The sequence below is a fragment of the Lepisma saccharinum genome, chromosome 13 (genome assembly GCF_977018435.1).
Source record: "Lepisma saccharinum chromosome 13, izLepSacc3.1, whole genome shotgun sequence".
Taxonomy (NCBI): domain Eukaryota; kingdom Metazoa; phylum Arthropoda; class Insecta; order Zygentoma; family Lepismatidae; genus Lepisma; species Lepisma saccharinum.
In genome coordinates this window covers 48,163,662-48,186,933 of record NC_139241.1, presented here as the reverse complement: position 1 = coordinate 48,186,933, position 23,272 = coordinate 48,163,662, and the positions used below count along the sequence as shown (strand labels likewise).

The 23,272-nt window shown below is 41.5% G+C and overlaps 1 protein-coding gene across 1 annotated transcript in view; it reads left to right on the top strand.

The window, feature by feature from the left end:
- The window catches only part of LOC145996947 (uncharacterized), a 151,219-nt gene that overhangs the window by 81,970 nt on the left and 45,977 nt on the right, over positions 1–23,272 (top strand). Inside the window, exons 3-4 of the mRNA XM_083133533.1 lie at positions 1,532–1,794; positions 18,682–18,802. Of these exons, the coding sequence (XP_082989659.1) occupies positions 1,532–1,794; positions 18,682–18,802 (384 nt within the window). The remainder of the gene's footprint in view (positions 1–1,531; positions 1,795–18,681; positions 18,803–23,272) is intronic.

Below are 23,272 nucleotides of genomic sequence, written 5' to 3'. Positions count from 1 at the left end.
ATCAATCAATTAATCAATCGAAGGATTTTGCAAGAAACAGACATGTCAGTCTCCATGTCTGCACGAAACATAGATTTGGCAATAAAACACTGTCCACAATAGATCACTCAGTGATGGGAAGTGTACCAGGATATATATTCTGGCCTACAAGACATCCGTATATACATATGAAGGTTATAATTGAACGGCTCGGGTGTATAACATGGTAAGTGAAATTTTGGTCGTTTTTTAGTTACAGAGTAAAATGTGCAATCCTTCAATTTTCGAGTAAAATTGCCATGTCATATAATTTGATTTGGACTCAGTGAGGCCTTCTGAAATTGGTAAACACAACACAAAAACAATCTACAGTATAGCCAGGGGCGTATCCAGAAATAAAATTTTGGGAGGGTCCAACCAGGAGTCCCTATCCTCTAAGGGTAATGGCGCATCCCCCCTCTATACTGGTAGGTAAAAAGTAAAGTAAAGTGTTCCCCTGTGCATAGCACCACGCCATGAAGGCGTATAGGGGGTGTGGGGGTAACGCCCCACACTTTCTTGATCCGGTCGTGAGTGGGGGTGATGTGATCAGCATCACGCCCCTGACCGCCTTTACCCCCCAGGGTTTCCCCCAGGTACCCATGTTATTCGACGCTGGGTGGGCGCCGGGGCCGCTTCCTACGTTAGAAAAGTTCCCGGATTTGAACCGGCCGGGGATCGAACCTTGAGCATGGTAGTCAGACGCGTTACCGACTGAGCCACCGCGGCCATTCTATAATGGTAGAATGATAGTTATTTCGTTATCTTGGGGGGGGGGAGAGGTGTTTTGTTATTCTTGGAATCGTAATTTCAGAATTGAACGTCCGTTGACACTTTTCAGAAGCAGTTTGAAATATTTGGCTGAACTCTTCATCTGAAATCTTCCCAAATCTCTGAAGCAGTTCTGTGACGTCTATCGGGTAAGAAAGAGCAAAGGCTAAATTGTAACGAGGGCTCTAAATACTTTGACAACTGTACAGTAAAACTGAAAACCTTTTCACAGATAAAGGAAAGTCCCCTTTTCAACTGCATCTAGAAAATCATTTGCTTTGGATGGTTCACTTGGACAACTCCATTTAACTGAAGTCAGATTTTCAGCTGGTATATCACTACCCAGTGTGAAACTAAGGGAAAAAATAGTGGATGTTATTTTGAGAATCCATAAACCGTGCACACAGAGATAATTTTCTATACCTGCCACATCAAGTGTCTCATTGGAAAGTATGCTGAATCTACCATTGTATTTTCAAAAAAAAAATGAATGAATTTGGGGACCCACCCCCTGGATACGCTCTTTAGTATAGCTTCTAATAACCTTTTTTCTTAATGAACTCAGAAATGACCAAAATGTCACTTATCACGTTTTTGCACCCGAGCCATGTAATTAATCCTTCTCTTTCTAAAGCTCACAAACGCTAAAAAAGTAATATTCCTATTGACCCTACGTAAGATTTTCCTTTTTATTAATCCTTTTACTAGGACTGTATCATGAATTAACGCCGATATTTTGCAGGTTCGACTGGAAGTACGTGGACGTGGTGCTGACGTCACAAGAGATCCTGAAGCACAGGGCCGGCGTGTGCAGGGATTTCGTGAAGCTCTTCACCGAGATGTGCGAGCTGGAGAGTATCCGGGTGAAGAAGCTGCACGGATTCGCCCGTGGGCACGACTTCCGGGCGGGCTACAAGTTCCAGCCCGGAAAGGACTCCTGTCACGCCTGGAATGCGGTCTTCCTGCACGGAGCCTGGAGATTCGTCGACTGCACCTGGGGCACGGGTGAGTACCTCTTCTTTCTCTACCCTTATGCCATTACAGCGTCGGGGACCCACGTTCTCTATTCTCCTCTGTTCTTGGCCATCTTCTTTCTTGGAATGTCTTCCCTCTTCTTCTTCCTATTTCTTCCACAACGTCCTCCTTGGGCTACCCCTGGGCCTCCTTCCTTCTGGTCTTGCCTCCAAGAACAGCTTTGGTTTCCTCTCCTCATCCATTGTGGTTACATAGCCAACCCATTTTATCTGTCTTTTGATGAGATGGTTTTCAATTTATGTTTGCTCCAGTTCTTCGTTTCTTACTCTTCCTCTTCTTGGTTTTCCTACTATCTTTCGGTAGCATTTCATTTCTACAGTTGTTATCTTACTAAGTTCCATTCCTTTCGAGTTCTCACTTCCATACAGTAGTATTGGTTCTATCACTGATTTATATATAGGGCGATTCAAAAAATGTTAACATTATATGGGAAATATGTAGAAAATTTGCTTAAAGGAGGAAACTTTGCTTCAATGACACTTGTTATAGAGGCTTCATGGGACAGGTAAACAACTAGAGACCATGTGAAAATATTGTCATGTAAATTTGTTCAATATAATTCACTCAAAGTAGTAAACGTAGACTGTGAGTAGTACATTTTGTATTTCCCATACAGTGTTAACATTTTTTGAATCACCCTGTATTTGTAGTTTGGCCCTCGTTCCATTTCTTGTTTTCCAAAATATTGTCTGGTTCAATTGATAGTGTGCATTTTATGCTTTCCGGACCTGCTCGAGCTGTTTTCCATTACAGTTTATGTGAATACGATTCCATTTTCTTTAACACTGTGAAGTTCAGATGACTATATTGATTGGTTGCGTTTCTGCTACTTTTGGCTAATTGCGAGATGGCTATATCGAATCATATATAGGAAGTATTTTGGGTAAATGTAGTAGAAATATAATTACCTTCCCAAGCTAAAATGCAGGGAGAAGTTAAGTGGGAGGTGCGTTAGATGCTCGTCAATGCTAGACGAAAGGGAAATGAGCGCAAGTTGCGAAGCTGTTGAGATCACCTCAATTAACGTCCAATCACGAACTTTTAATTGCAGTAGAAATGGATGCTCAGGTAAAATTACCCCCTCTTTGAGATTGGTCTCTGGAATTTGATTTGATTTTCATTTTTTAACGGGTCCTTTCTGACAATGTTAACTAATCGCGATGATGAGGATGAGTGACGATGTGATAAAAATGATGAAAGAACCCCCATGGTGTGTTCCCTGTGATCACTGGCGTCGTAGCGCGATGCGCTAACCATTCCAGTAACCAAACGGTCCAGTGCTATTTTTAATCCATTTTGATTGTATTTCCCTTTATTTTAAGGAATTGATTTGCGCCAGTACTGCTTAACGTTTCCCTTGCATCCTGTGTGTTTTTGAGGACTGCGTTTTCACGTATTCTGGTGCAGAGGATGTCAGCAGCTTGTTTGATGTTTTGTTTTAATTCTTGAATCTCTCATTGCGTAAAACAAATAGAATAAACGTGGCGATGGAAAATTTGCTTCGTAATATTTATGCATCCCACTCTACAGTCAGGACAAATGATATCTCTCTCTCACACACACACACACTGATAATAAATAATAACCCGTGGCTCGACAGCCCTTGAAGGGCCTAGGCACATCTCCCGACTGCCAGTCTCCCTCTCACATTCCTACCTAGAGATGTGTAGATCTTCAACTGGTAATGGGGTGACGTGTGGTCAGCACGTCAAACCTCTAGTCGTTATAGGATATTTCCGAGACCGGATTACGCTACTCACTCGTAGCTCCCCAATTTCTTCACGATGGTGGGTTGTCACCGGTCCTATGCACAGGTCGAGAACCCAGAGACTGAACCCATGCCGTCCCGCAATCGGAGCCCGAAGCACAGCTAGACCGCACTGCCACGGAGGAGGTCCTCTCTCTCTCACACACACACACAATAATACACGAGTTCGTTCTTGTCCTTGGATAAATGAATGGGTTTGTTGTGGAGGGAGGCAAGTCCCAGAAAGCTGCAGTCTGCAATATTTAGCAATTTTAATTTTATAAGGCTACCAGGCGTCCCGATTTAATCTGTACAGTCCATTTCTTTAATCCATGATGTTTGAAATATATATCTTCTTCAGCCTCCGGGCCTCCCCGATGGCGCAGTGGTAGCTTCGTCGCCTTATTATCAAAGATTCCCGGGTTCGATACCCGGTGGAGACACACAGTGTTCGGATCCCACTTTAAACTGTACGTCCAGTCCCGATTAGCCTTTCTGTGCATAAAGTGCACAAACCCATGGTCTCTATAGCCTCTGAACTAAGTTTCACCGCGATACGTTGCTTTGAAAGGGTCCCAGAGGGCAACTTTGATTGTGGCCATCTGGTATATAATATGGTCATCTTTTTTTAACTGAGGAATGGTGGAAGGCAGAGGCACCCGGGTGGAAAGTTATGGGGTAGCAAGGTAGAAATGGGGCGCCAAAATTCTACCTCGCCGGGTGAAAATTTCATCTCGAACCGCTCTTAGCAAATCCTCTTTCTATCCGTAACGTTAACACTTTTCAAAATTGAAAGTTGTTTGCTTGTTTCTGGGTCATACTTCCCACTGTTCTAATTGCATACAACATAACGTTATCTTGTAATAATTTCCCTACGCTATTGCAACGTTTGTAACAAGCACACAGCGAACGTTTATCTAATCTCCTTGTTCCAAAGAGTACTTCACTCCAATCTCCCTGAGGACAGCTACGAGCTTACTGCGTAAATACGCATCGAGCCGAAGTGGTTGCCGTATGTCAGGATTGTCGATATTCTTGGTTATTAAGGACACGGTGGGCGAAATCGATATGTCCTCAACGTTCCGTCACAATGAAAACGTGTATTTACCCTTTTACTGTCGCTGTGCACACTCTGCGTCGTCTCCTCAAGTGTTTCCGCGTGCTGCTTCTGTCTGCACTGCAATTATTTTCTGTATAATTTGTGTGCCTGCCTCGGGAATGTTACACTTTTCTTATCTCTGTCTCGTTTGTTTATGCTTGTTTGTTTTATGTTTACTGTTTGATCCATACACAAACGTCATCAACTTCAAACCTTTTCTTCCTGATTAGTCATTTTATAGACTGCACCTTATATTTACTCAACCGATTTTGCTCTTTTCGCTATTTTTTCTTCATTTTCTTTATCTCTCTCTCTCTCCATGCGTTATCTTCTTTGTTACCCCTCATTCTCTCTCTCTCTCTCTCTCTCTCTCTCTCTCTCTGTCGTAGCCTTTATCGTTTCCTAGCTTCTCTCTGTGATTCATTATCCCTTTCTTTCTACCTTTCCTATTTCTCCATCCTCATCTCTCTATGTTTTCTTTATTGATATTCCTACTGTTCGGTGAACAATGTATATAATTAGTGTTTTTATCTTGTTTTCCATTTTTGTGTATATGTGTGAGTTATTCATGTGAAGTGCGTGGGAGTAAAGAAACTGCGGAACCTCCCGCATTCTTGATTACGGGAACTTACACCCACAAGTAAATTCGGGAACGTCCCGAGAGGTGGTAAATTCGGGAACGTCCCGAGAGGTGAGCCAAGCGCTTAGCTTGGGCTTTGCCACAAGAAAAGAACAGTCGTCATCAGAGAGTCGTCGTGAGAAGAACCGTGTTACACGCGCGCGGTTACAAGTGCGCTGTAGAGACATTCTACAGCCGAACAGACAGTCCTTCGTGTATATTGTTTAGATATTGTATAGTCCTTCGTATATGTGTATTATAAACATTAAATGTATGTATATATCGTCTTTGTGCGTCTGTTACTTAACCAGACACCGTGCGGGAACCGACGCATTTAGGATAATTCGGGCCAGGGTGGAGTTCAGCCAGTTAGCCAGTGTAGTGCGGGGCTTTCTGGAAACTGACACTCAACAAATGGTCCTCCGGGCCGGATGCGTCGCAATTGTAGTTTTCGTGCCGTATTCCGGTAGTTTGTCGTCGGGAAATCAACGAGCCAGAAGAAGAGTCAACGTGCCACACCCTCGGTCCGCCATATGCGTTTAGCGTCTCTTGTACGACGAGTCAACATGGAGCAGTTACAGGCGTCAAAGACAGTCCTCAAGCGGGAAGTTACTCGGATTGAAAACAAGTCAGCTTCACCAACGCTGGAAAGTGCGACAATTCAAGTCTACATAGACAAGGTCCTTCAACTAAGTGCAGACTGTAGTGCATTACTTGTGAATCTCGCTAAACAGTGCGAAGAAACAATGTTCTCCGAGTACTACGATGAACTGAGTGCGGTGCAAGACAGATTAGAGTTCTTGTTGGGCTCCCTGTACCAAAAACAGAAGGAAGCCGTTTCTCCCGTTGTCGCGGTCGCGGTGAACAGTGATGCGAAAAGTGACGTTCGGTTACCAAAACTAACATTACCAGAATTCAGTGGTGACATTCATCAATGGTTGTCATTTCGGGACTTATTCGTGGCATCGGTTCATGACAACAAACACCTCAGTGGCGCTCAGAAGTTGCAGTACTTGAATTCTGCATTAAAGGGTGAACCGTCATTATTAATCCAGTCCATCGCAATAACAGATGCAAACTACGAGGAGGCGTGGAATCTGCTAGTTTCGCGGTACCAAAACAAGAGAGAGATTGTGAACAGCACAATTTATCGTTTGGTTAATCAACCTTGTGTGCCATCACGCTCGGCTACAGGGTTACGCAAGCTCATTGACGTCACTTCTGAGTGTGTGCGTGTGCTGAAGGTTTTGGACATCCCTGTAGAGGCTTGGGATGCAATATTAGTATTTCACACCACCGACAAGTTGGATGCAGAATCTAGGCAACAGTGGGAACTTTCTCTGAAGAATGCAGAAGTGCCCAAGTTCGAGGATCTGACTACGTTCCTGGATGTGCGTGCCAGAGCTCTTGCAGCGTCTACGGTGACCTCCAGCCTCCCAATGTCTAGCAAACCCCCTCCCAAGGCCACTGATCGTCAAGTAAAGAAGAATGTGAATTCGTATCACACAGGTGCTGAAACTGTGTGTCTTAAATGCCGCGGACACCACAGGTTGCATACTTGTCAGAAGTATCAACAAATGTCGGTGCAAGAACGGTACTATTTTGTGAAAAGCAACAATCTGTGCTACAACTGTTTGCAATCGAATTGTAACGTCGGAAAGTGTACTTCACGCACGTGTATGGTGTGCTTTAGAAAGCACCACACATCCCTTCACTTCTCTCGTGAAAACCCCAGTTCTACGCAGCAAGTAACGTCCCACATCGCCAGCAAGAAGAAAGCCATTCCGTTGCAGGAAGTTCTCTTGTCTACAGCCACCGTGGGCGTTAGGGATAGACACAACAACGTTCGGCATTTTCGTGCACTCTTAGATACGGGCTCCGAGTGTACATTTGTCACGGAAGACTGTAGTCAGCAATTAGGCCTTCGAAAGAAACACATCAGTGTTGCCATATCCGGTATTTCAGCAACCGGTATCGGTACTTCTCGTTCCATGGTGGACCTACAGTTTAGGTCAAAAGCGGGCAACGAAACGTACACCACCAAAGCCATCGTTGTGAAGAAGATTACAAATAATTTGCCCAAGCAGCAATTCACTTTTGATCAACAGTGGACACACTTACATAACCTCGATCTTGCCGACCCGTCCTTCAACAAACCAGGGAAAATAGACATTTTATTTGGTGCGGACATTGTTCCCTTACTTTTAAGACCTGAGAAAGTCGCAGGTCCAGTAGGTACACCGACAGCCATAAGTACTTCACTTGGGTGGATTCTTATGGGCAGAATTAACGTTCCGCGCAATAAACGCGCAGTGTCATCACATCATGCGTCATGTAGTGATCTGGACGCTACCCTACAGCGCTTCTGGGAAATAGAGACTGTGCCATCGGTAAAATTGTACAACGAAGAAGAAAACTTTTGTGAACAACATTTTCGAAACACACACGAACGTGACATCGACGGTCGTTATGTTGTGAGATTGCCCTTCCGAGAACAAAGCGGTGTTCTGGGAGCTTCACGTCCCCTAGCGGTGCAGCGTCTCAAACAAGTGGAGAAACAACTCGTCAAGAATCTACAATGTCAAGAAAAGTATGCTGAGTGTATGCAAGAATACCTAGACTTGGGTCATATGTCCGCCATTCCGAATTCAGAATTACCTGTGTCCCAAGAAAGCAGTTGCTACCTACCACACCATAGTGTCATCAAAAAGGACAGTTCTACAATGGCTTTACGGATCGTGTACGACGCCAGTGCGAAGACGACGACAGGAGTTTCCCTCAACGATAAGTTGCTTGTAGGCCCCAAGATACAAGACGACATAATGCCTTTGTTGCTACGTTTTCGTACGTATCAAATAGCCCTTACTTCGGACGTTGTCAAAATGTTTCGACAGGTGAAATTACACCCAGATGATGCAGAATATCATCGCATTGTGTGGAGAAAGTCACCGAAAGAAGAGATACGAGACTTCAGATTAGAGAGACTGACGTTTGGTACGGCTAGTGCTCCTTTCTTAGCCACCAGGTGTTTACAACAGCTGGCCCGCGACGAAGAGGCAGACTTTCCTGAAGCAGCGGCGATTACATTGAGAGACTTTTTTGTAGACAATCTAGTGACTGGCAGTGATACAGTAACGCAAGCTATCGCGTTACAAAAACAAATAAGTGAACTTCTACAAAGAGGTGGTTTCGAATTGCGGAAATGGTGCTCGATCAATTCAGAAGTATTGAATGAAATCCCTGTACATTTGCGAGAAACGAACTTTGCATTGGATGTGAGCATAAATGAACATATAAAAGCACTCGGGATCGAATGGCATCCAGCGAGTGACGAATTCGCGATATCAATGACGCAACCCGCAATTCGTGAGCAGTTGACCAAGCGCATTTTGTTATCAGACATCGCGAAAATATTTTACCCCCTCGGGTGGATATCTCCAGTAACTGTCAAAGCAAAGATCTTCATGCAAACACTTTGGCAAGTTAAACTTGACTGGGACGATGTACTTCCACCAGAACTAGAAATTGCATGGCGAAGTTTTCGGGCGGAGTTGCATACGTTGCAGGATATTAAGGTGCCTAGGCGCATCGTGTCTTCAAAACCACTAACGTGCGAAGTGATAGGCTTTTGTGACAGTTCCGAGCGGGCCTATGCGGCCACTGCCTATTTACGTTCTACATACAGCGACGGCAGTGTTGAAGTGCATCTTGTAGCAAGCAAAACAAGAGTCGCGCCTCTGAAGAAAGTGACTCTCCCGAGACTCGAACTCTGTGCTGCAGTGTTACTCATACGTTTGCTGCAGACAATAAAGGAAGCTCTTCATTTGAACATTACAGAGATGCGTGCATTTACTGACTCTACAATAGTGTTGTGTTGGATAAACTCTTCTCCTTCTAATTGGCGTACATTTATTGCCAACAGAGTTGCTAAAATACACGACGTTCTCCCTGCAGAGAATTGGTTCCACTTGTGCAGTGAAGAGAATCCAGCTGATTTGGCGACAAGAGGAATTTCTCCCTCAACCCTGCTCGAACGTGATATTTGGTTCTTCCGCCCACAGTGGTTACGTAATCAGTCCTTCAATCCTACACGCACGGTCAACGCAGCAACAGCTGAGGTTGAGAGAGAGAGAAAAAAGGGCCTTCTCGTATTACAGTCTTCGGTCGAGGTGGAGGAGTTATTAGTAAACAAGTATTCAAACTTATCAAAGCTCCAACGAGTAGCGGCTTGGTGCTTCAGATTTATGCATAACACCAAGCGAAGTGTTAATGAACGTCAGTTTGGACCCCTCTCAGCACGCGAACTTAATCACACGTTGCTTGTGTTCAGTGGCGGTCCCTCCATGGAACAGAGGGAACAGGCTGTTCCCTCCTACTTACTGCCCTTTGGGCTATTTAAATTATTTATATTAACATAATAAGAACACTTTTCTCTCGAAATCAACGTTTCCAAAAGTAACACTGAAGAAAATCTTTCACCGTGGCTGGACGTTTGTTGACGTCATCTACCCCCAACGCATCATGGTTCTCACCCCATGCTCTACCATGGTCTCTTAGTATCATGCCCTCTACTGTCTGAAGCCGAGTATTTCCGACCACGTACGAAGATAAACGATCCTCATGGTGCCGCGGAAGCTGAACTCTCTAGCTGTTCCCTACGAGAGACATAGCGAATTCGTTTTCCTTCGAGTTTTTGCTGTGTGCTAAATTTTAATTGCGTCGTAGTGATGGTTTTGAGTGTAGTAAGTCTATAGTTTCCTAATCTCATTGTAAAATTGTGTCGGTCATTCATAACGAACTGGAAAAATCTTCTACAGTCTAAGCGTCTGCTAAATGCTTTGGCTAAACGCTGGGAAATAGCTTCCGAGGGAACAGCTCACATCCACCTGTTCCACCAACCCCAAGACCAAAGTTTCAAGGCATGCAGCAGTGTTGCCACTTGAAGGGAAATTTCCCTTTTTGAAGGGAAATTTCCCTTTTTGAAGGGAAATTTGCAGCTAATTTTAAGTGAAAAGGGAAAAGGGAAATTCGATTGAAAATAGCGAATTTTTAGGGAAATTTTAGGACAGACTCAACATTAATTATATTAAACATTATAAGAGATTCCAATTTTGAAAATGAGAACTTTTTTTAAAAAAAAATTGTCGTATACTTTGTTCTGAGAGGAAGGGTGGAATTTGGGTTGGTCCACATCTGGCTACCGTTTGGGGCTAGAGGTTATTGACCATTCAACCTTATGTCCCGGCTTTGGGAGTGGGAGTCTTTGGGTATTGTTTAAAGTTTTCCGTGGTTCTCTGAATTTTGCCTCAACACTGCACGTGCAAACCATAAAGTTCTCTTGGTCGCAAACTATCTTTACTTCAGTCTTCATTGGACACTGGGTTATTCGTGTGCGAGTGCGATTGTTTGGTGGAAGGTTGTGTCCGTCTTGGACGATGGAAGAACAAGGCGAGAAAAGGAAACGATCTGCAGCTCCAGAATATACAAAACGTCGTGGAGAATTATTGGAAGATGAAAAAACACCACGGAAACAAGTTAAATATTTCGGTGCGGAGTGGCAAGAAGTGACCAACAATACCTCTCAGACTCAATGGATTAAATTTTATTAAAAAAAAACTTGCTGTGTTTTAGAAGTTTTCACCTAATATGTAAAATTTACCAGAATAGAACATTTACTCAGGTATGTACTATAATTTTTTAAAAATAAAACGTGTATACACATGCGCCGAATTTAAAAAAATTGATGGGAGGCAAAAATGAGATTTTCCATACAAACTCTTCATATCTAAAGGAAGTGACGTTTCATCTGCGCCTAACTAGAACAGCCTTACTAGAATATTTTTAATTTTCTTCTGATGGTGTGATTAAGACAAGGGGTATTGGCCTCCCTAAATGCAATCTCTGTTTGTCTGTTTTGCTTTTTACTTAACAAATCTTCAGTTTCCAACTTTAACATAGTTTTAGCGTTCATCTCAAAACGCAAAAAAATGTTTGGTTTAGCAATAAAATCTAAATCTTCCAAAAAAAACTTTAAAGTTATTGATTTTTTCTTTATTGTTTATTGATTTGGCTTATTTTACTTCACTTTTCTGCCACTTTTGGCTAATTGCAAAGATGGGGATGAGTGATGATATGATAAAGTTTATGAATGGACACTCACAAACACCCGGGAACACTGGAGTCGTAGCATTTAAAAGTTAAATTGCTTAACATTTTATACATACATACGAACATGGGTCAACGATAATATTTATTATTATTATTAATTCTTTAGATGAAGGGAAAAAATGGTCGAAAAAGGGAAATTTTACCCGTTGCAAAGGGAAATTGTGCTTACACATTGTGGCAACACTGGCATGCAGTGGCAGGACAAGAAGCGAATGTTGCGAGTGTTGTATGATCGACCGGCTGAGGACGAAAGCCTTTAGTTCATTCAACTTTGCAGAATATACAACAAACCAACACATATTCTAACTGAATTAAAAACTAAAACGAAATCATACACAGAGCAATTATTAACTGGATATTCTACCAGTGGCAAATTATATTGTTGTCCTTGTTTAATCCTGAGAAGGGAGTCTGGAACAGGTCGGGTTTTGTCACATTAACAACTTCTACTAACAGGGTGGCTACTCACCGGGAATTTCTTGAATTCCGGGAATTATGCGTGAATTATTGGCTCCGGGAATTGTGCGTGAATTCTGCTTGAAATTTTCTCTGTAGACATGAAAAATTGCAACTTTTTAAAATCCCAATTCCATTGAATTTATACATATTTATTAGTGACCTGAAACAAGTTTTTCACAGTTTAGGTTTTATTTTTATTGAGGAAGGTAAATAAAGCTGCGTGGAAAATAAAACAGAATTCTCTCAATCCATTTGCTTTGTTAGTGTTCTTTGAAGAACAATCCATCTGATAGACTGAAGATTATTGCAAGATAAAATATCTTGAAGTTGATTAGGTAAATTTAAAATTCTTATAGAATTAACAATTTTTCGTAGATTACTATTTCCCGTAACATATGTGACTTGTGTTTGTAGATGTATTTATAGTCCCGAGTAGCAGTGGCGTGCCCAGGATTTTTGTAAGGGAGGGGTTACCTATACTTTTTCTCGGTAGTCCGCCCTCATTTTGTCATATTTTCCTACCATTGACGTTCTTTTTTTAGGAATATTGGGCCAAAGGGGGGTATAACCCCTACCAACCCCCCCTTGGGCACGCCACTGCCGAGTAGCTATGTGAAATGACAAATGTAAAATCCGCGCCTTAAATTATATATATGTACCGTCCAAGTGAATTAAAATTATTGGATTCATTGGAATCGCACAAACCATATATTGTTAATATAAGTATTTGTTTGTGTGTATGTGTGTGGGTGGTGAGAGACTGTAAAACCTTAGTTTGAAATAGAGAAAACATCTGCTTTAATTTTTGTAAAGTTCGCTTTGAAAACCGGGAATTATACTTGAATTTTATTATGGTCCTACAGTAGCCACCCTGACTAATCTAGCAAACGTCATGAAAAACTCAACCATCTGTGTGCCATTATTGGATTGAGAAAGTTTGAATTACAAGAATACTCAACTCTATGAAAAAACGTCAACTTAATCTAGGAATAAAGAGATGAAACAGGTCACGACAAAATATTATTTTCTTTCTCTGATGACTCACAAATTTATATCAAATTTTTCTTTGTTGCGCATTAACAATTTTATTTTTAATGTTTTCTTTATATTATATCACATTTGCTTTAAAATTATTATTGTCATATAATTTTAAAGTGCCTCATGTTTGTCACTTCTGACATTTCAATAAGGGTTGAATTTTACTTGATCTATTGTATTATATTAAGACACCCATGCGATGGGGAGCAAGTGCAGGTGACCTGTTCCCCTGCCTGATTTATCACCGCACGCCACTGCTTGTGTTAGTGAAACAAGCACAAATTACAGCATTCCCTACAGAAATAAAGCATTTGAAAAAAGGGAATCCTTTGCCTTCGAACAACCCATTACTCAATTTGACTCCTTTCCTGGACCAGGAGGGAATTCTGAGAGTAGGTGGACGTTTACACAATGCACAAATGACAATTGATAAGAAACATCCCATTCTATTACCTCGTGAACATAAACTTACAGAGCTCATCGTGAAACATGAACATTTGAAACATTTGCATGCGGGACCACAATTGCTTCTCGCTGTCCTACAGCAACGTTTTTGGATTATACGAGGGAGGGACTTAATTCGAAAAATTGTGTTTAAGTGCAAAGAATGTTTTAAGGAAAAACAGTTGACAGCAACTCAACTCATGGGTAGTTTGCCAGCCCCTCGCGTCAATCCAGGCAGAGTATTTGCAAATACAGGTGTAGATTACTGCGGCCCATTTTCAATAAAGAGTTGCCAACTCAGGTCTTCAAAAATCACCAAAGGATACGTCGCTCTTTTCGTGTGTCTTGCAACCAAAGCAATTCACTTGGAAGCGGTAAATGATGCATCAACGCCTACATTCATTGCTGCATTACGTAGGTTTGTGGCCAGACGTGGCAAACCTAACCAGATCTTCAGCGATTGCGGAACGAACTTCGTAGGGGCAAACAGAGAATTGAAAAAGCTACTTCAATTCATGCGACAAAAAGAGCACGTCCAATCGGTGTCAGATGTTACGGCCTCTCAAGGCATACAATGGAATTTCAATCCACCCGGAGCAGCACACTGGGGTGGTGTATGGGAAATTTCAGTGAAGGCAGTGAAATATCACTTGAAAAGAGTTATGGGCTCAACATTACTCACTTATGAGCAATTCATCACGTTATTGACACAAATAGAGGCGTGTCTTAACTCGAGGCCATTAACGGAGTTAAGTAGTGATCCAAATGACCTAACGGCACTCACGCCAGGACACTTCTTAACCGGTGATTCGTTACTGGCTGTACCACAAGCAGACTTTACGACATCCACGTCGAATTGTTTGTCTAAGTGGCATTTGATCCAAAAATTGACGCAATATTTTTGGAAACGGTGGGCAACAGAGTACTTGTCCAGACTCCAGCAGCGGCCCAAGTGGATGGAGAAGAAGGAAAATCTACGGATAGGAGATCTGGTGTTGTTGAAAGAATCTACCCCTCCACAACAATGGAAGCTAGGAAGAGTAGTGAATGTTCATCCAGGACCAGACAAGTTAGTACGATCAGTGACAGTGCGAACAGCTGATGGACAATACAGACGTCCAATTGTGAAACTTGCTCCTCTCCCCTATTCTAAGGAGACATAAGAGTACTACATTGAAATTATTGATTGTGGTTGAAATTAATATTTCAACGGGGGGGAGTATGTTCGGTGAACAATGTATATAATTAGTGTTTTTATCTTGTTTTCCATTTTTGTGTATATGTGTGAGTTATTCATGTGAAGTGCGTGGGAGTAAAGAAACTGCGGAACCTCCCGCATTCTTGATTACGGGAACTTACACCCACAAGTAAATTCGGGAACGTCCCGAGAGGTGGTAAATTCGGGAACGTCCCGAGAGGTGAGCCAAGCGCTTAGCTTGGGCTTTGCCACAAGAAAAGAACAGTCGTCATCAGAGAGTCGTCGTGAGAAGAACCGTGTTACACGCGCGCGGTTACAAGTGCGCTGTAGAGACATTCTACAGCCGAACAGACAGTCCTTCGTGTATATTGTTTAGATATTGTATAGTCCTTCGTATATGTGTATTATAAACATTAAATGTATGTATATATCGTCTTTGTGCGTCTGTTACTTAACCAGACACCGTGCGGGAACCGACGCATTTAGGATAATTCGGGCCAGGGTGGAGTTCAGCCAGTTAGCCAATGTAGTGCGGGGCTTTCTGGAAACTGACACTCAACACCTACCTACGTCTCCTTCTTCTTGTTTCCCGTTTTATCTTCTTTCCATATTTCCTTTCTCTCTTCTGTCGTTTCCTACCTCATTACCTGTTTCCTATCTCCCCTCTCTCCAACCTTGTCATGTTCAAGGGCGTCCGCAGGATTTTTTCTCAGGGGGGGCGTCACAGAAACTTTTTTTATTCCTATTTCTACCACTATTATTATTCTTTTTGTAGTTATTGTTATTATTACTATTATTACAATACTATTACTACTACTGTTTTTTTTTTAATTTCATACATTTGTAATTTCCATAATCTGTAATTTGCATAACTGTATACTTCACATTAATTCATGTAGGGTTTGATTTGGTTTGATTTGATTGGGTGTTTTTTAAGTCCACTTTATGCACAGTAAGGCGAATCGGGATTGGACCTACAGTTTAAAGTGGGATCCGAACCTCTATATGGCTCTATTATTCATGTAGGACAAAGAGCTGTTTTTTATAGTTAGATAATCAGTGCAAAATAGACTGTAAGCTTAAATGTAATCCTACTTCAAATAATAATAATAATAATAATAATAATAGTTGCTGTAAGTCACAGAAAACAATATGTTTTGTTATAAAATATCTCTACAATTTCACCGTTTCAATTACATTAACTCCTTGCAGAAATCTCAAGGGGGCAAGTACCCCCTGGCTCCCTCCTGCTGGCGCCCATGGTCGTGTTATTTCTACCTTCCATTTTCCCCTCTATATTTTTTGTTTCTCAATACACACAAGGGCTTCCCGATGACGTAGTTGTAACGCTGTCGCTTTGCAACCAATGTGTCCCGGTGTACGTACAGTCACGGACACTTCTGGGTTATAATAATTCCATTAACTTTCAACGTTACAACCCAGAAGTGTGGATGACCGTACAGTGATCCAGATTTGACTGTAAATTGTTCCAATTCCGATTAGCCTATCTGAGCATAAAGAGGTTATGAAACAAACTTTCACACAACTGACCTGTTTATTATCATTGTACTGGTGTACTGTAAATAATCTAAATGGCGCAATAAATAAAATAAAAACTTAATATTTAATGCAGGATCTTCTTGTCTTTGTCTTTTTTTTTATCTTCTTTTTTTTTTTTTTTTGTCTGTCCGTTCCAACACTGACACATGTTTTGGTTTGGAATCTTCATTAGCACATGGACACAATTGCGTGCCCATGGTTTGTGATTAATGAGGGGCCATCACATCCCTCCTCCATTAGACTAACATTCCTTTATAAAATCTCAAATGCAGTTAAAGATGAAAAAAGACTACTAAAAGCAAAATACATTACCTTGCTCTTACGGTCATACCCACATACACACTCGCCACAATTTTTGTATTAATCCTATTGAAATATACGATTTACAATCAACTTTTAATGAACCTTCACGGATTTAGATATATAATCTCGGATCTATACATATGCATCCATTAACCTTAAAGTTTGTTTTTAAATTCACTTTACACACAGATTAGGTTTGTTGATTTGGTTTATTTACTTCGCTTTTCTGCCACTCACAAATATTGATTGGTTGATTTGCTTTATTTTACTTCGCTTCTTGTGCCACTTTTGGCTAATTTGCAAAGATGGGGATTAGTGATGATGTGATGAAATTGATGAATGGACACTGGCAAACATCCATGCCCAGGCTGGCTGGCGTCGTAGCGCGATGTGCTAACCACTACGCCACGGGGGACGGCAACTCACAAAGAACTCCCATGTCCAAGCCGGAATTCCAACCTGGGGCACCTGGTGTCGTAACGTATCCTTCCCGATGGCGCAGTGGTAGCGTTGTTGCCTTGTAATCAAGGGGTCTCGGGTTCGATACCCGATGGAGGCACATACTGGTTCGGATCTCACTTTAAACTGTAGGTCCAGTCCTCATAAGCCTTAATGTGCATAAAGTGGACTTTAAAACAACAAATCAATCAAATTAATCGTAGCGCACTGTAATAACCGCTCCACCGCGAAGGTCGGCAAAGGTTAATCGAGACTGGACGTACAGTTTAAAGTGGGGCCAGAACAACCTGGACCGCTTGATTACAAGGTGATGACTAGGGAACGGAACTCTAGGTAAATAAATGTTTTCTTTTCTGAGATAAGATAGAGACGCTCGTTTTTGCCAAAATTCTGATCATAGCCTTATATGTCAACACAGCAAATTTTATTTTACATAAAAATACATATTTTTCAGTTTTCCATATGTAAATACATATTTTGCGAATTTTCATTTTAAATACATAAAATCGCTCATCGACTTCAGCTACCTCGAAATCCTCGAAGGAAAAATGTTTATTCTCCGCACCTCTTTCATATCGAGAGTGCTAGTAGGTTTGTTTTGTCTTGGAACAAGCTCGCTGGCAGACTTCTGGCGCCTCGCCTACCATCCTATTGGGGGAAAATATTACCCCCCACTGGATCTAACGCACAAGTGCTAATGTCTAAATGTAAAAAAAAAAATTGGGGAAAAACCAAGGGTTTCAAACTTTGTGCCAAATTGCACGTGTTTTGAAAGGTGAAGTAGAGGAAGAGGAAGCTTTGGAAAACTTCAGCGTTAGTGGCATTTCGTGCTTCAAATAAGCAAGAATTTTTTCTTGTGACGTGGAGCGATCTTTCTCACAATATAAGATGCTTTTTAGAGATAATCGTCACAGATTTACAATGGAAAATTTGGAAAAAACTATGGTGATCCACTGCAACTCTTCCAAGAAATAGCTTGCCAGGAGGTAAGCATTTGGAAACGGATTTCAGGTGTTTGGAATGCATGTAATATTTTGATATTTTTGTCACATATTTTCCTGTTTTTATCACATATTTTCAACATTTATGATACATAAAAGATAAATATTTCTGAGTTTTTTAGCACATAAAGTTCCGTTCCCTAGCTGATGACATTACGCCACCGGGGAGGCTCTCTTCCATTAACCTGAATTGAGGAGTATAGTGACAGAGAAAATGAAAGATCTGAAGCAAAAGTAGTTTTGATTTGCACAGAATCTACGCGTATTAATGAAACAATATATCAAGTACAATACAGTATCGAATATTAAAATCAGTATTTTGATCTCTTTATTTACAGCTTACCGCATTTTGAAAAAGTCTTATCTGCGGCTGCTAAAGGTATACTTTTTAATGAACACTATTTCTAGATCCTTCTCTAGAGTTTGTGCTTTTTCTACACTCGATTCGACACATAAGGTTTGTTTCGAAGTACTGTGCTGTACTTGTGATGATAACAATGATAATTTCTACGGTACATAGACACTTAATTCTTTATGTTCACTAAAACCAGAGTAGAGGGTTCATTATAAATGAAATTTGAAATATATTTAGGTCGGAACTTTTGATTTACTATAGCCGATTGTTCACCACGAGTTCACTATATTCAGAGCTGGCTTTTTTTACTCTCTTGGAAAATCGGAACTTTCAGTATATTTAAACATTGTATTATATCTTAACTTTTGGGTTTTGACACTCTATATACATTATTTCCTACGTTCCAGGGTTTACGGAAACCACGGGCAACTTCAAGCGACAACTTAATGAACACTTCTTCCTTACGGACTCAGAAGAACTGATCTGGACTCACTTTCCATACGACGAAGTAGAGAAGAATTACTCCAGGTAAAGGACGTAGTTGTAACAATGAAATACTGTATTTTAGAATTTTTAACAGGTATCATTTTGCCGACTTCTTTACTGTCTTGCTCATAGATGGAACACAAATCGAGGGCTTCCATGTGACGTCACGTTTACCGTGGTTTTGATACTTTCTCTTAAGGATTTTGCATTTAGCAACAAATAAAAAAATATATATTGTCTGCTGAGCAAGCTACACTAACAACACTAAACCTAACCTGCCTAACCTACTCACAAGTTTATATATGCTATTAGATGCATACGTGAGTAGCAGTGGCGTGTCCTGAGTCCAAGATTTTCATTATCTAACTCTGACATTTAGATCATAAAGGAAGGTTGCAGCTCGTAACGGTCTCACGTCACGATAAATGCTCTCTTTGTTAGTAGATTAGGCTTGTTACGTTTAGTTCTCTTAGCATAAATAATACATTTTTTTGGAAGACCGGAGATATAACAATGTATTTATGCTACGAGAGAACTACACCTAACCTAACAACGAAGGCATTGCGCGCTGATGTCGGTTGCGGTGCGGGTGTGCAACTCTCTCGTAAACGCCGTGTATAAATAGTTAGACCAGGCCCGTAGCCAGGCAAGGGGTGCTCAGCCCCCCTGGCATCGTCGTCAGCCCCCCCTTGCATAGTCCTCAGCACCCGGTCATTAGGTAAAACTATTGCATATTTTGTTGGTAGTGACAAGTGAAAATGTAGACAGCGTATATTATGTGGTCGTAACTTGATGAAAGGACAAATTCACAGAACGAAGATCAGCTATCACATTCCTTCATCTTGTTTATGAACTGAAGTCTACGTACCGGAAAGTACAGGGTGTCTACGAATAATTGATAGCGGTTTTATGATGTTACTGTACATGTATTATTGAACGTATCACAAAGTAACTTTGAGCCTCCCCGATGGCGCAGTGGTAGTAGCGTCGTCTCCTTGTAATTAAGGGGTCCCGGGTTCGATACCCGGTGGAGGCTCGTAGTGGTTCGGATTCCACTTTAAACAGTAGGCCCTGTCCCGATTAGCCTTACTGTGCATAAAGTGGACTTGAAACACCAACTCAAACAAACCAACAAACGAAGTAACTTTGCAGTTTTGTGGAGAAATTCAACTAGTTTTGTGACACATTACAAGTTATGGGAGTTTTCTGGCGCCTTTGAGCATATTCGTGACTTTCCGGAACTCAATGCTTTATGTGCAGTCTCAAAATTTAAAGTTTACAGCCGCTTCTTCTTCAGCGAACAACCATTTCAGAATACGGGTATCTTGACATGTTAGAGACAGACAGTGAGAACTTTATCCACCAGTTGGATGGTCCTCCTCTCCCCACTTCCATCACGGGTGTCCACAAAATCTTAACCACCAGAGCATCAAACCGATGGGTCGGTCGTTGTAGAAATGGTGATCAACAACTGCTGTCATTGCCTCACGGTGACTTTGTTGTCGCAGAATCACGAAGAGGGGGCATATCGAACACTTGTAGCGTGTCACAAAACTTGTTCAGTTTCTCTACAAAACTGCCATGTTACTTCACAATATGTTCAATAATACACGTACAGTAACATCGTGAAACTGCTTCAATCATTTGCATGGCCGTAGCCAGGCTGGGCTTCCCCTGGTACTGACGTCAGCTCCCTTGACATTAGGTAAAACTATTTTGTATAATTTGTTTGCAGTGAGAGTGAAAATGTAGACAGCAGATATGATTTTGCTCACAACTTAGTGAAGGATAAAATCACAGAACATAAACTTCATCTTGTTTATGAGATGAAATCGAAGTAGCAGTAAGTATTTAGAAGATTCTCTAGACTATAGAATGTTCTTTCACAGTGGAGCTGGGCCTCCCCGATGGCGCAGTGGTAGCGTCGCCGCCTTGTAATCAAGGGGTCCCGGGTTCGATACCCGGTAGAGGCATAAGTGGTTCGGATCCTACTTTAAACTGTAGGTCCAGTCCCGATTAGCCTTACTGTGCATAAAGTGGACTTAAAACACCAAATCAATCAACCACAGTGGAACTTCTTTATCCGTGTCTTTGCTGCCCCTGTTGCGGTCTCTCGTTTAGACAGAAATCTGTGACTTTGACGTCATCATCCACATTCCTTCCATATCTGCATCGAAGGTCTTCAGTTCCTAAGTTTGGGAACGAAGGGAAGTTTTATTCCTTCAGCTGGGGATGGAATATACGGTAGGCACTATGATTGAATATTGTGCATTTTTTGTATCATATAAATATCTGTATCATCAAAAGTAGTGTCTAGTGTGTAAACAGAGATGATGTCAGTAGCTGTCAATTAACACTCCAAGAGATGTTTTAGAAGATACCTACAGAGAAATGTACTTGTTTGAAAGTTTACTATCCTTTAACACCTGACTGTTAGAAGACAATTCTCGTATTTCCTTGCCATAAACTTCGTGTTGCACGCTTCTAATGCAAGTATGCAATGCTGATCTTAAGTCACTTGCTGACAATGATCCTATGTGTTTCTCTTGTTTGTTCCTCGCATTGTGTAGAAATCTCAAACAATATGCAATCACTCTTTGAAGTCTCAATAGCGACGAGAATCTGCTGATGAATTCTATTGTTGGTGCATTTGTGACTAGACTTACTGTAGTTGTTCTTTGTTCTTCAAGTTCGTCGAGTTCGAAGTCATCATCCCTTGACGATGGTGGACTCGAAGGCCATGCTGTTGTTGGAAGTGATAGCCAATCAGGGCCATGAAACCACATTTGAGAGGTGTGTAGTGAGTCTACATTTGTCCCTCTGCTGATTAAATCTGCGGGGTTCTGTGCTGACACTACATGTTTCCAGTACTGAGGCTTAGAACATTCTTGAATTTGTGAAACTCTATTCGCTACAAAGGTTTTCCATCGTCTTGCAGGTGATGCAAGCCACGCCAGTACGATCTTCGAATCGGTCCACAGATTGATTCTACTGACTTCCAATTGTAGTAATTTTAACACCTTGTGTGTTAGTTTCGCCAGCAACAAGGCAGAGCACAATTCAAGACGAGGAAGAGTGATCCTTCTTATAGGTGCCACACGTGAACGTGAACAAAGTAAATGTACAGTGGTTTCACCATTTTCATTTGTTGATCTAAGATACAAACAACAGCCATATGCAACTTGCGATGCATCTGAAAATCCGTGGAGTTGAATGTCAACCACTTTTCCTTGAACTAGCACAAATCTGTTAACTTGTATCTGATTAATGTTTGGTAACTGTTGAAACAAACGTTTCCACTCCATGTTGAGTTTATCTGGTAACTTATCGTCCCATTCCATGTTATGGAACCATAATTGTTGTAGAAATACCTTGTAAGAAATTACTATTGGACTCACTAGTCCCAAAGGATCAGATTGATGCGACAATAGAAGCTACTTGTCGTTTAGTGATGTTGTCTTCATAACATGACACTATCTCCTTGTTATTTGCTTGCAATTTATCGGTGACTGGATCCCACGTGAGGCCTAAAGCCGTAACGCTTGCTCCCTTGTCAAACTGAAATGGTAGTTGCATTTCTCTATGAGTAGCTGGTACTGCTTCAAGAAGTTCTTGATGATTAGAACACAATTTCTTCAAAGTGAATCCTGCTGACTTCAGTAAATCGATTAGTTCTCCTTGCAATTGTCTAGCTTCTTCAATACTGTTGGCTCCAGTGAGGAGGTCATCAACGTAAACATCTCGTTGTAAAACTTTGGATGCATTCGGAAACTTGGTTGCTTCCTCTTCAGCTAACTGCTGCAATGTTTTGGTCGCCAAAAACGGTGATGATGCCAAACCAAATGTGACTCTTGTGAGCTCGAACGTTTGTACTGGCACATCTGTAGATTTTCTCCAAAGTATGCGTTGAAACTTAGTGTCATCTGGATGAATCAGGATTTGTCTGAACATCTTCTCGGCGTCTGCAACCTTGTGCGTTCTGAAGCGAAGAGCTATAGACTGAAGATCGTCATGTGTGGTTGGACCGACCATCAGTATATCGTTTAATGAGACTTCATTTGTTGTTTTTGCTGATGCATCAAAAACAATTCTGGTCTTCGTGCTGCTGCTGCTAGGTTTGAATACTGGATGATGTGGTAAATAGTATGACACGTCATCAGTTTCATTTGGATCTGGTTGTACTGGCTTCATGTGTCCCAACATTTCATACTCCTCGAGTATTCTGCCATACTCCTCTTTCAACTCTGGTTGTTGTTGAAACCTCTTCTCTAACTGATGTAATCTGAATAATGCCTGGTTGTATGAATGTCCTAGCTCTGTATGATCTGATCGAAATGGGAGACGAACAATGAAACGCCCTGTTTCATCTCTGGTGGTGTGTTGATTGAAGTGGTTTTCACAAGCTACTTCTTCAGCTGTTTTTGGTTTCGAGTACATTTCCTCCAACTCGAAAAAAGTCCAGTAGAGCAGGTGCACCGGTTCTAAGCCCGAAAATGAGGCTCGGTGAGGCTC